The sequence below is a fragment of the Chiloscyllium punctatum genome, chromosome 10 (genome assembly GCF_047496795.1).
Source record: "Chiloscyllium punctatum isolate Juve2018m chromosome 10, sChiPun1.3, whole genome shotgun sequence".
Taxonomy (NCBI): Eukaryota; Metazoa; Chordata; class Chondrichthyes; order Orectolobiformes; family Hemiscylliidae; genus Chiloscyllium; species Chiloscyllium punctatum.
In genome coordinates, this window is record NC_092748.1 from 53,013,660 (window position 1) to 53,026,784 (window position 13,125).

General features: G+C 37.7%; 1 protein-coding gene across 1 annotated transcript in view; it reads right to left on the reverse strand.

Moving 5' to 3' along the window:
* The window catches only part of agps (alkylglycerone phosphate synthase), a 158,917-nt gene that overhangs the window by 119,809 nt on the left and 25,983 nt on the right, over positions 1-13,125 (reverse strand). Inside the window, exon 2 of the mRNA XM_072579139.1 lies at positions 1,347-1,436. Coding sequence (XP_072435240.1) covers positions 1,347-1,436 — 90 coding nt within the window. The remainder of the gene's footprint in view (positions 1-1,346; positions 1,437-13,125) is intronic.

Sequence of the window (13,125 nt, forward strand, 5' to 3'; positions counted from 1 at the left end):
ACAGAATTTCAACTTTAAAACAATTGAGAGATTTGATGAGTGGGGTGGGGGTTAAGGAGGTAATTCTTCCAAAGCTATAAAAATGTAATTATCTTTTCAAACCACTGAAGAACAGGAGAATGAACATGGATTCAAACATTTGGGACCAGCTATTTGCAACACAGTTTGAAGATCAAAACCATAAACTGGATGGTACTAACACAACAACTCTATGCAACAATGAATGCTATGATAAGTTAGCAGGGTGTCATAGATTTATTAGCATTCAACTGATCAACGCTTGCACTTACAAATGCAATCCCATACAGCGCTGTCATTTTAAAAATCCGAAGTTTCCTGTACTTACAAACAGCTATTTTACATTGCTCTGCATTGTATTCTGACTTCCGTACAAAATGACTTGCGAACAGACTCGAGAATGGAACTCATTGGCAACATGGAAATTGCCGTCTTAGATATGCATCAAGTTCCAGATTTCATGCATGCTATTTGTGGGACTGGGGATGAGAGAGTCTACTCTTTCCATGCCAATTTCACATCCTTCTTGATGAAATTTATTTTTAAAAACACACTGGAAACAAGGTTTTAAATGCTATACCTGATTCTAGTGAGTTTCTGCCAGAAACTCTTTGAAGATGCAAAAGAAAAATCAGAGAAGGAAATTTGCAACGATGTTTCTTATTGAAGATAAAAGATTACTTTTAGTAGTTTAATAAAAAGTTCTTACATGAATTTCAGTTATGTATTATTCTCAACATTCAAATTTTTTTGGAAAGATTACATAAAGCTATTTTATAAATATATACACCAACTGTGTAGAAGGAGGAGGTTATATTGTATGTAATCAGGCATGTTTATGAAATATGACTGAATCAGTAATGACCACCTGAGGGATAACGTGGGTCTTTTTAAGATTTGACTATATTAGATTTGCTTAAAACACATGTAAGGAATTCACTTTGTGAACATGCTAAAGATTAAATATCATAAAATAAGAGGATGCTGTTAAACCTTAACATATAGCTCTGAAGTACTACAGTCTGTTAATTTCAAATAGAATAATCAACATTATTTTGAAAATATGCGTAGATGTTTGAAATAGTAGGCAATACTGTGATTCATATTTCTCATTTTAACCTTGCAAAAAACTGCAGAAACATGTGAGATATCATGCTGTTCTTTTGGTTTTCTTGTTTATCTTGGACTCAAAAATGTATTGCCTTCAATAGCATTCTTACATGAAATATGTGCAGTTCTCATCGCAGTTAGTAGTTAATGCGGAAAAACAAGTCAAGCATGACAAAGAGCATTTCTAAGTATTGTCAAATGTAGAATAGAATCCTTACCTTTTGCCTGTAAATTCACCTTGCCCTTTCTTGTTAAATGTAAACTTGGAGTCGTTGTATCCCCATCCATTCCACTTAAGGATCTCCTGCCTTAAAATAAAAAAACACTTCAATGTGCAAAAACTGAAATATTCAAGAGCTCATGAAGCTAATTCATTAGATATTTAAAAATATAAATGCTTTTGCAGATTAAGTAGTGCAGCATATAGCATACTTTAGTGCACTAAAAATAAATAAGCAACATAAACAAGACATGGTTCAATTAAACAGCTGATCTTATATATCTTTGATGGTAATGTCTCAAGGCACTTCACAGGAGCAGTAGAAAACAAACTCCATGCTACATAAGGAGATATGAAAAGAAATGACCAAAAGCTTGGTTTGAAGTGTGTTTTAAAACAAGAGCCCATTAAAAGGACCAAGCAAAGTAGACAGTTCACAACGTATCAGAAGGAAATTCAATAGCTTAAGGCCTAGCCAAGTTGTCACAACGCAGTCATTATAAATCAGAGACACTCAAGAACCAGAAATAAGAGCAAAAAACATGGATAGCTGTGAGAATTGAGAAGATTTCAGCAATGGGAAAGGGAGAAGCCCTTCAAAGGGGTTGAAAACATTAAGAATTTTGAACATTATTTGACCAGTAGCCAACATATGTCAACAAGCAAAGAGCTTGGTTTGAAATAAGGCATGTGCAGCAGAATTCTGGCTGATAAAGCAGTGTACAATGTGAGAAAGCAGACCACATTGATCAATAGCCAAGATATCAATCAACATTTCAGTATATGAGCTTGGACAGGACTGAAAGCCAGTATTAATAAGGAGTTTGAAATAGGGAGACATGACAATTGAACAAATTTACAATTGGAAGCTCATCTTGGGGACAAAGGTGAACTAAGGTTGACAGGCTCAACATCATACTGAGCCCATCCCCTCCCCCAATAACTGTATCAAGGAAACTGAGTTTGAAGATGAAATCAGAAACAATGGTTTCAATCCATTTGATTGGAGCAAATTTCTGCTCATCCCTATTGGATGTGAGATACGCAGCCAGTAAGTTTGCAACGGATGAATCAAGAGTGTGGGTGGTAAAGGCAGAACTGGTTAGCATCAGCATACACATGAAGACTTACACTAATGCTTTTAGATGATATCAAGTGGCAGCTTGTTGATGAGACCAGGTGAAGTCTAAGGATAGAGCCTTGGGCAGGACAAGAAGCAACACCTTCACATCAATGTATTTAATTGCGAAGGTCAAGAAAGAAAAGTCTTGCATAAATCATTGCTGTTACTGGTTAAAAATACAAATCATCAGTTCTATTAATAGACTGCATTATTTTACAAAAAGTTACAATTGATTATATTGAATATGCATATTGGTAAACAGTTACAAACAGAATTTGGGTTTTATAAACCAATTCAAATGTAAGAGTCATGGACAGTGAAATAATGGTGTGGTTCACAATGTACTCCATATTCATCCAAAATAGCACAATCTTGTGCTGAAGATGCCAAAACACCAAACTGTCCAACTCAAGCTAACAGTGTAAAATTCTCTAACGTTGTGTTAGTTCCAATTCCTTCACACAACCAACCACTACTCACCTACAAATATCTGGAATTAAAAATCTAAATTATGACCATGAATCCACTGCCAATTTTTGGGAAAAACCAATCTGGTTCATTAATGTCCTTTAGGGAAGGAAACTGCCATCATTACCTGGTCTGGCCTACATGTAACTCCGGACCCACAGCAAAGTATATATTGACAGTATATATTGACTCAATTACTCACTGAACAATTAGGAATAGACAATAAATGCTGGTTGAGCCTGTGACACCCTCATCTTGTTAATGACTTTAAAAAAAACTACCGCAAAATTATTTTCGCTGATCTTTAGGTTCCAGTTTGGCAAATGAAGCAAGCAGGTCACAAAGTTTGATGCACATTGCATTATGGCAAAAAACGGGAAAAAAGCTTGGCAAATGAAAGCTACATATTTTTAAACAAAGAAACTCATTTAGGCATTATGTTATGTCATTCTTGCTCGAACAAACAATTTATCTTCTGAACCTGACAAGTCCAATCCACAATTCCTTCCCAGGTCAAACTTTTAGTTTACCAAAACACGACTTATTTCCTGCCAATTGTGACTAGTGTTTTGATTGCAGCTTCTGGTATGGAGATGGGGGAAAATGAGGAAAAAAAAATAGATGTCAATTCAAAGCCAAAGATCCAAATGTAGCAGTCATAGCTTTTTTCTTTTATCATTTTTGTTAGTTGCTTTGAACAATCCTTTTGAAGTAACACCAAGAATTCAATTTGCTTTTGTTTGCAAATATTTTACAGTATAATTTTAGTCATAATCAGCTATCATTTGTTGCACTGCACAAATTAGAAAAACTTAACTATGAAGCTAATGAAAACTTCATATATTTGGTAATAGGCACGTTTTCCTCAAGAATTCAACTGCACTAGAAAACTTCCGGTGAAGTTATTAGTAATGGGTCTTCCCCCTTGTGATGATGATGCTGCTCCTTTAGCAAGGTTATCATTGAACCATAAGATGCCTACAGTGTGCAAACAGGCTACTTGGCCCAACAAGTCCACACCCTGACCGTCTGAAGAGTAACCCACCCAGACCCATTCCCCTACCCTTTTACTCTACATTTACCCTGACTAATACACCTAGCCTACACATCTCTGAACACTATGGGCAATTTAGCACGGCCAATTCACCTAACCTGCACATCTTTGGATTGTGGGAGAAAATCCATGCAGACACAGGGGAGAATGTGTGGAGTTTGCACAGTCAGTCGCCCAAGGCTGAAATTGAACCCGGATCCCTGGCACTGAGAGGCAGGAGTGCTAACCAGTGAGGCACTGTGTCCTTGGCTTTTCTTTCAGAGAGGTCATAAAAGACAGATTCTGGAAAATCTGGGGTTCAAGGGTTTCAGGGCCAATTTGATTATAGCTAACAGATACTGCCTCAGGCAAAAGGCTTTTAAGCTTTGAAAATAAGAGTGGCCAGTGCTCAGAGATCAGGGTTTCTCCGGTTTGGTTTGGTTTGAGAGTTTTAAAAAAGCTGCTGGACCCCAAAGAAGTAGGACCAGGCTAATCCTCCTCTCTCTCTCTGGCTTCTCTCCTCTAAGACCCTGGGTTTGATTTATCGTTTTGTGCCAAGGGTTGCTTATGGGGATTGTTGCAAGTATTGGGAACAGCATCATTAAGTTGGATAATCTGTTGGGTTTTTGGATAGGTTAACTTATTCTGTATTCTGTTCTCTTTTGTTTGTTTCATTCAGTAATCTTGTAAATAAATTCTGTTTTGTTTAATACTACGTGGTTTGACCAACTGCATCCCTCCTAGAATACCCATGTTACACCTGCTTAAAACGACTAGCAAAGTTAGGGTCTGGGCTACTTCCTGGAAATGTTTTGAGGGAGGTCTGGCCTAATCCATTACCCCAACAGAAATTATATAGGTTTGGCAGAATTGCTTTCCAAGGTTACGGCCAAAGCTATGGTGTTAAGAATGTCAAAAAATAGCAGCTATCAGAAATTAGTTTCACTTGATCCACACATTTAACTGCATTGAATCAGACTGACACAATAACATTGAGCTCATAACTACACAGCATATGGAAAGCTCAGTTTATCATATTGTTCCATCTTGTTCACTTTTACTGAATAGCAATATTACACATATATGCATACATGCAACACCTATACAAGATAATAGCTAAAAATCTAAGTATTTTTTAATATTTGATTGCCATTCTTGAACATACTTTAAGCAGCTGTTTCACAGCTGGACAGGGTATGCGCTAATAAGTACAGTAATGGATTACTGAAAACATGCCAGTGAGTAACAGCGATTTATGTCAACCATAGTGTTTTAATTTTCATTAAATTATTGGCCTTATTGTATTTATAATACATGACTTGGCACCTATTTTACAAATATTTATTACTGACAGTTTGGATGCTTCCAATATGATCATCGTCTAAACAGCAATAGCTCTGAGAACACCATGGCAATTTGGATGTTTGGCATTTATTCTATAATCCAGTGATCTAGCTTTAAGAAGCAAGCTTGACCATTCCACTCTTCACCTTAATAAGCTTCAAAGAATGAAAGAGAGAGGACCAAAAAAAAATTGGAAAAGAAAACCTCTTAAATTGTTTAAAAAACTAGATAATGAAAACAATGAAAAGAAAGACCTCTGATTATTTGTACGTTGTTAATCCAAGTCTCTTTTTCCATTATCTAGAAGAGCTCTCATGGACAACTGAATTGTTTTTCTCCCCATCAAATTTCCTACTTTGTTTCCTCCATCTATTAACCATGACCAGTAAATCACCTGAATAACTGAATCTAAATCCAATTGAAAATTGATGTGCAAAGACCCTGAAGGGCAATGGGCCTAAATCAAAATGGAATTGGAAGGGAATACTGTTCAATTCTCACTACCACTGAAGAATATTTGCACCTGTCAAATGTTTTAACAAGCCCCTCTTCTCCACTCCCTTGCCACCAATACCTATCATATATTGCACGAAATGTTTGCACCCCAAACATTACACCAACATTGAACTGAAAAACTTTAGGGTCACTTTTGACTAAAGATTGAGTGGACAGGAAATACAAATAAGTCATATAACATATGTTTAGGAGATAATGACATTGTGGTTGACGTCACAGGAATCCAGATGCCCCAGAATATGTTTTGGGAACATGGAGTCAGATTCCATCATAGCAGCTGGGGAATTTAAATCCAAAAGAACAAAAATCTGGGATCTCAAAGCAAATCATAGTAATGGCGACCATGAAATTATCAGCTTAACTTGTTCACAAATGCCCTTCAGGAAAGAAAATTTGGCAACCTTACTGTGTGACTCCAGACCCACAGGTATGCAGTTGCCTCTTGACTGCTTCCTGAGATAGCTACATCACTATTTATAGTCAATTGGCATCAGACAATGAGAGCTCACCTTACTAGCAAAGCCCACATTCCATGAAAATAAAACTTTAAAACACCAACGCAGAAACCAAGAATTGTAACATTGAACTGTACAGCACAGTCCAGGCCCTTTGGCCCTTGTGGTAATGCCAACGTTTTATCCTACTCTAAGATCAAACTAACCTACACACCCTACATTTTACTATCATCCATGTGCCTACCCAAGAGTCACTGAAACGCCCCTCATGTACCTAACTCTATTACCACTGCTGGCAGTGCATTCCACACACCCAACACTCTGTGTAAAGAACCTACCGCTGATATCTCCCCTAAACCTTCCTCCAATCACCTTAAAATTATTCCCCTCATGACAGCCATTTCCGCCCTGGGATAAAGTATGACTATCCACTCTATCTATGCCTCTCATCATCTTGTATACCTCTATCAAAATCCCCTCTCATCCATCTTCACTCCAGTGAGAAAAGCTCTAACTCCCTCAAACCTTTCTTCATAAGACATGCCCTCCAGTCCAGGCAGCGTTCTGGTAAATCTCCTATACAAGGAGCATAATGACCAAAACATTCTTTTCCACATAACACTGAACAGCAATACAATATTTAACTTTTTTTTTAAAATAACATTCTATGACTATGCTCCCAAGTTCAAAATCAGGTCACCTCCCAATCACTGTAGAATCCCCAGTGTGGAAGGAGGCAATTTGGCCCATCAAGTCCACACTGAACCTCTGAAGAGCATCCCAGCCTATCCCCACAATCCTGCATTTCACATGGCAAATCTACCTAGCCTGCACATAACTAAACACTATAGGCAATTTAGCATGGCCGATCCTCCTAATCTGGAGATCTTTGCACTGTGGGAGGAAACTAGAACACCTGGAGAAAACCCACACAGAGGGAGAACGTGCAAACTCCACACAGATGGGTCACCCAAGGGCAGAATCAAACCTGGGTCCCTGGCGCTGTGGAAGCAGCAGTGCCGCCGAGAGTTTACCCTTTGCTTTTTCTATTTTCACTGAACTATTACACTCCATATTCTATTTTAACTAATATATTCAGAATGAATTAGTGAATCTCCCACAATCTGGCTGAAAAGTTGTTTAACAACAAAGGATGAAGCGTGCTTGTCAAAAAAATGTATGTCCTGGGTTGATAACTTCAGACACACACCAAAGTAACCAAACTAAAGGGGAGGAGTTTAAATTTAGATGGAACTTTAGTCTCATCTCTGGATCTTTGCCTTTCTGTACCTTTAAATTCATTAACTCTGATCTTCTGCTGATGAGTTTTAGCTTTGGACATGATTAAAAAAAAATAAACTTTAGTTTTAGCACAATTGTTCTAGTTAAATTCCTTATAGTAAATTAAAACTAAACATCTCAGATGTAAACTCCGCAGCAAAACGATTCCAGATTTACACCATCTGCAGTTCTGTCAGCTTTTATTTAACATTTATTTGGGCAAAATGGTGGCTAATCTAGGATCCGATGCTGGACAAGAAGTGGAACAAAGCAGAGGTTGATAGTTAAGTAGTGGCACTGTCACTACAACAATTACATTTTTCTATCAAATCTGAAATGGGAGTCATGACCAGTTACCCATCGCCTAGGAAGCATGGTGTCTCAGTGGTTGGTACCGCTGCCTCACTGCCAGGGACCCAGGCTTGATTCTACTATGCAGGGTAACAGAGACAGGGTAGATGGGGGGTGGGTCAGGGTGGGATGTTCTTCAGAGGGGTCAGTGTGGGCTCAATGGGTCAAATGGCCTGCTTAACTCTATGATTCAGGTCATCCATGATTTATTCTGTTCCATTTGGGCACACAGGCTTAAGATTATTACTGTACAACCCTTCCATTGGTTATTTTGTACTAGACAATAAAACCAGCATGGATGAACCTTTACAAAGTTCAGAAAGAAAAATCGGCATAGCTTGAAAAATTTCATTTTCTTCTAAAAGTCTGAAACATTTCTTACAAAAAGTGACAGAGGGCACTGTGCTCAAAATTATTGCATCATTTGTGCCTAATTTAGAACATAGAACATAGAACAATACAGCACAGAACAGGCCCTTCGGCCCACGATGTTGTGCCGAACTTCTAACCTAGATTAAGCACCCATCCATGTACCTATCCAAATGCCGCTTAAAGGTCGCCAATGATTCTGACTCTACCACTCCCACGGGCAGCGCATTCCATGCCCCCACTACTCTCTGGGTAAAGAACCCACCCCTGACATCTCCCCTATACCTTCCACCCTTCACCTTAAATTTATGTCCCCTTGTAACACTGTGTTGTACCTGGGGAAAAAGTTTCTGACTGTCTACTCTATCTATTCCTCTGATCATCTTATAAACCTCTATCAAGTCACCCCTCATCCTTCACCGTTCCAACGAGAAAAGGCCGAGAACTCTCAACCTATCCTCGTACGACCTACTCTCCATTCCAGGCAACATCCTGGTAAATCTTCTCTGCACCCTCTCCAAAGCTTCCACATCTTTCCTAAAGTGAGGCGACCAGAACTGCACACAGTACTCCAACTGTGGCATAACCAAAGTCCTGTACAGCTGCAACATCACTTCACGACTCTTGAATTCATAAAGAAAACAACATGTATCCTTAAGCTACTACTCAAGATACTGCAAATCTATGCTTGGAACACATGTACAAAACATGAAAAAAGAAAGTATCCATATATAAACTTTGTAAATACACAATAATCAGTGGTCAGCAGGCAGAGTTTTGATAGTGCAATTCAATATTCTGCCAACCAATAGCAATTTGTTACTGCCCGTAAATGTATAACTAGCCCTTATTCTTTGAAACTGTCAGTTAATTTAAAAATAACCACATATAAAGCTTCACGTATTAAGCAAAACAAAGCAAGTTGTTTGGCATCAGAGTAGCATTTCTGGTAGAATATAAACTGTTAATAATCTGTAAGAAACTTTTCCTTTGAATCATTTGACAAGTCCACATTTTCATGATCGCTTCAGGAAATCCACATCATTTGTTAAAATAATCCATCTGATTAAGATGGTGCATGCTTATGCTAGAATATCTAGCCAAAATTATAAATCAAACTGTTATTTCCTTCCTTTTTAAGATTTGGGTGATTCATATTACTTGATAACTAATTACAATAGCATGCATTTGCATTGCACTTTAACAAAAGTATTCCAGGGTACTTCAAAAAGGCATACATAACAAAATCAAACACTGATGAGGGAACATTCAGGAATTGAAAGTGCAAGGTCAAATATGTCATTGATAATGCCAAACTTAGTGTAGGAAACATGAAGGAAGGATGCAACAACATACAAGAAAATATTACAATACTAATATAATTGCATCTAAATTCGTATAGAAGAATGAGAGGCTGTTTATTTTCATCAAAAGAAAGAGATCACATTGGAGAAGAACAGAAATGGGTTAAGGACAAAAAGTATCTAGTTCATTGCTAAAAAGCCAAGTTGAAAGGCAGATGTTGCATGAAATAAATTTCAAATCATAATTACATCACACTTGTCTCCACATAATAAAAACCATCTAGACAGTAGAGAAGCCGAAATAAATTTCAGGATGACATCAAAGCTTAGGAGTTATAACTACCAGAAAAGGAATAAGGGTTTTGTCCTCTAAAAAAGCTGAGCGGTGATCTAATAGAGGTCTCTAAAATAACTATCAGTTTAATAGGGTAGACAGAGAGAATAGGTTTCCAGAATTCAATGCATACTTAAGTTAAAGAGGAATTCTGGAGAATTTGTTTATGGAGTGGATAGAATACGGAACTAGTTACCACCAGGAGTCTTTGATGAAAATAGCATAGATGCATAATTGGAAAGGTAGATAAACAAAAAAAAAGAAAAAGAAAAAGGCATAAAGGAATTGTTTCTAAGGGTTAGGAGATGACTGAAATGAGATACAAAATGTGAGCAGAATCCAGTTGAGATGAATGGCCTATTTTATGCTGTAGACTTGGTAAGCACATAAGCCCTTCATCTTTGTCCACTTCAATATAATTCTTAAAAACATAACCTTCAAGATCGTAAGTTGGTTTCATTACTTACAGAAAGATGCAAAAGTGAATTCCAATTACACATCTGTATGAGCAACTATGCCCATCACATCATCTAATCAAACTCTTGGTTGATTAGTTTTGTAAACTAATCGCAGAGTTTTGTAAAAGCAAAGGTTTTACCCGAGATTGATATGGATTGTTTTTTCGGAAATTCAGAAATGCAAAGTTCATAGGTTTTATTTTGCTTGCACTTGTTAGTTCACTGGCTGTCAGTGTTCGTGTGGAATAGACTGCCACCCAGTGGAATTGAATGGCACACTCCATTCACCAACTGGTCACAGATTAAAAACCAATCCCCAGAGGCTTTGTTCGATTACAGGTCTCAACTTGTAATAAGACTCAGACACAATTGGACAAAATAAAACTGTCAACTGCACAATGCCAACAACTAATCTAATCCAAAAGACTAGAGTGACCAGGAGAACAGACTGGTACAACTGGAATTATTGAGGTAAAAACAATGACTGCAGATGCTGGAAAGCAAATACTGGATTAGTGGTGCTGGAAGAGCACAGCAGTAAAGGCAGTGTCGATTTCACTGCTCATTGGATGCTGCCTGAACTGCTGTGCTCTTCCAGCACCACTAATCCAACTGGAATTATTCTCAGGTGTTTTGACCAACACTGCTGGGACTTAATATTGTTTCACCCACATATGCTTGAGCTACAAGTGGATATGATGCACATTAAAAGCATCATTCCTTTACTCACGGGGGAAAAAATGCCAACAAATACATTTGTTGTCCAGCCTGTTGATTCTAAACGTTGTTTTAAATTGAAGTCAGTCCTGGGAAACATTAACTTGTCAAGATAAAAGTATGCATGAAAAATAAAATGAGAAACTTGGTGCAAGTAGTTTTTATATTTTGGAAAAGAAAAGCATAAAACTGAATAGCCCATTGAGTTCCAAGCAATAACCACTTCTATCCGATCTGAATGTATCCCAAAATTATCAATTTAAAAGGTTTTCTTATGGGACGGACGGACGGACAGAGAAAATATTTAGTAACCTCCATCCAGTTCCTACTGGAAACAAGTCAACACCACAGTTTTTACAAAATTAAAGACCATCGGCTGGCGCAAGAAACAACTGTCTTTCTTACTGATCTTTTTACACTGCTTAAATAGATGAATGGTTGAAGTGGGATAAGACATTTTATTTGATATCTAGAATTGCCACCATCCAGGATTTCCTGAAGTCTCCAAAAATTCATGAACAATCACGCAGATCAACTTGAGAGTATGTCATTGGAGAATGTTTTTAAAAGATCTTTTTAAATTTTTTTTGGACATTTGTTTCAGTTGCATTAATATTAAAAAGGAACAGACAGGTAATGACCATCAAAAATTACTTAATTCAGCAAAAGTCTATTCACTTACCAATTAACATGCGAAAGCAGTGCTTTATGAGCCTATAAGTGACAACAGTGAGTTGATTGCGGCAGTGAAGCCATTGGATACATACTGTCCTGAGATAAAACCTCCATTTGAATGTGGGATTTATGGGACACTGGCACCAGTTCTGGGCAAAGTAGGATCTGTACTAATTGGACAATCTTCACCTGACCATGCCAGGGCTGGGGTTCTGGCAAATGAATAAACTGGGAAAGAGAGGATTTTAAACTAAGAAGAGAGGGGTGGGGGCAGAATCAAATTTGGGAACATGGTAAATCAGTGTCAAGCCAAAAAGAAAGGCTTTAATATGGAAAATGATAAATGTATTATGACAGGAATGGGTAGAGAGTACAAAGCCAAGAGCAAACCAACGGATAAGACTAGAATTTACAAAAGGAAAAAAACATAAGAGGTGCAGGCTCTGTCGCTGAATTAATATAGCATTCAGAACAAACCAGATGAACACAGAATGAAAATACAGAGGAAACTCAATTATCCGAAGGACACGGGCGGTGAGTATTTCGTTCGGTTAATCGAATGCCAGATAACATAGCTAGCCACGCAACGGGACCTTCCGATCTTGTTCGGACAATCTTACATTCAGTTAATCGAATACCGGATATTCGCAGTTACTCTGTAGATTGTACCGTAGTACAATCTGGTAGCCATTACAGAGACATGGGTGCAGAAAGACAAGGATTGGGGCCTAAATCTTTAAAAAGGTACAGGACTTTTAGAAAGGACAGGAAGCTAGGAAACTATAAAATGCTACAGTTACAGGCTGTCTTGCATAACAAAAAGGTGCAAACCAAGTTCAGAAAACCAGGATGTGGAAACATTTTTTTAAGATACAATTGATAAAGGCAAGTTACAGGCTCCTTAACATTAATCATATGGCAGGGTGGAGCACAGAAGGAAAAAGATAACAATATACTAGATAGAGTATGTGTAATGAGTTATGGTTTGCAATCTCATAATGAAGGCACCTGTGGGTAGCAGTGCCAAAAAAAATTTTACATTGTTTTTTAAAAAGAGGATTCAGTCTGAGACCAAGAGAGAATTACAAGGCATAGCACGATAAATTAAATTGACAAAATATTTTCAAAAACAAAGGCCAGTTGTTGGAAAAGCTCAGCAGGTCTGCCAGCGTCTGTAAAGAGAAATCAGAGTTAATGTTTCCGATCCGGTGGCCCTTCCTCAGAAATAACTACTTTAAAAGGATTGATCAGCAGAGATATAGAAACAGAGATTTAAGGAGAGATTTCAGAATTTAGTCCAAAAAGAAAGAAAACTTCCAAGAGACAGTCCCACCTTCTTTGCATAACAG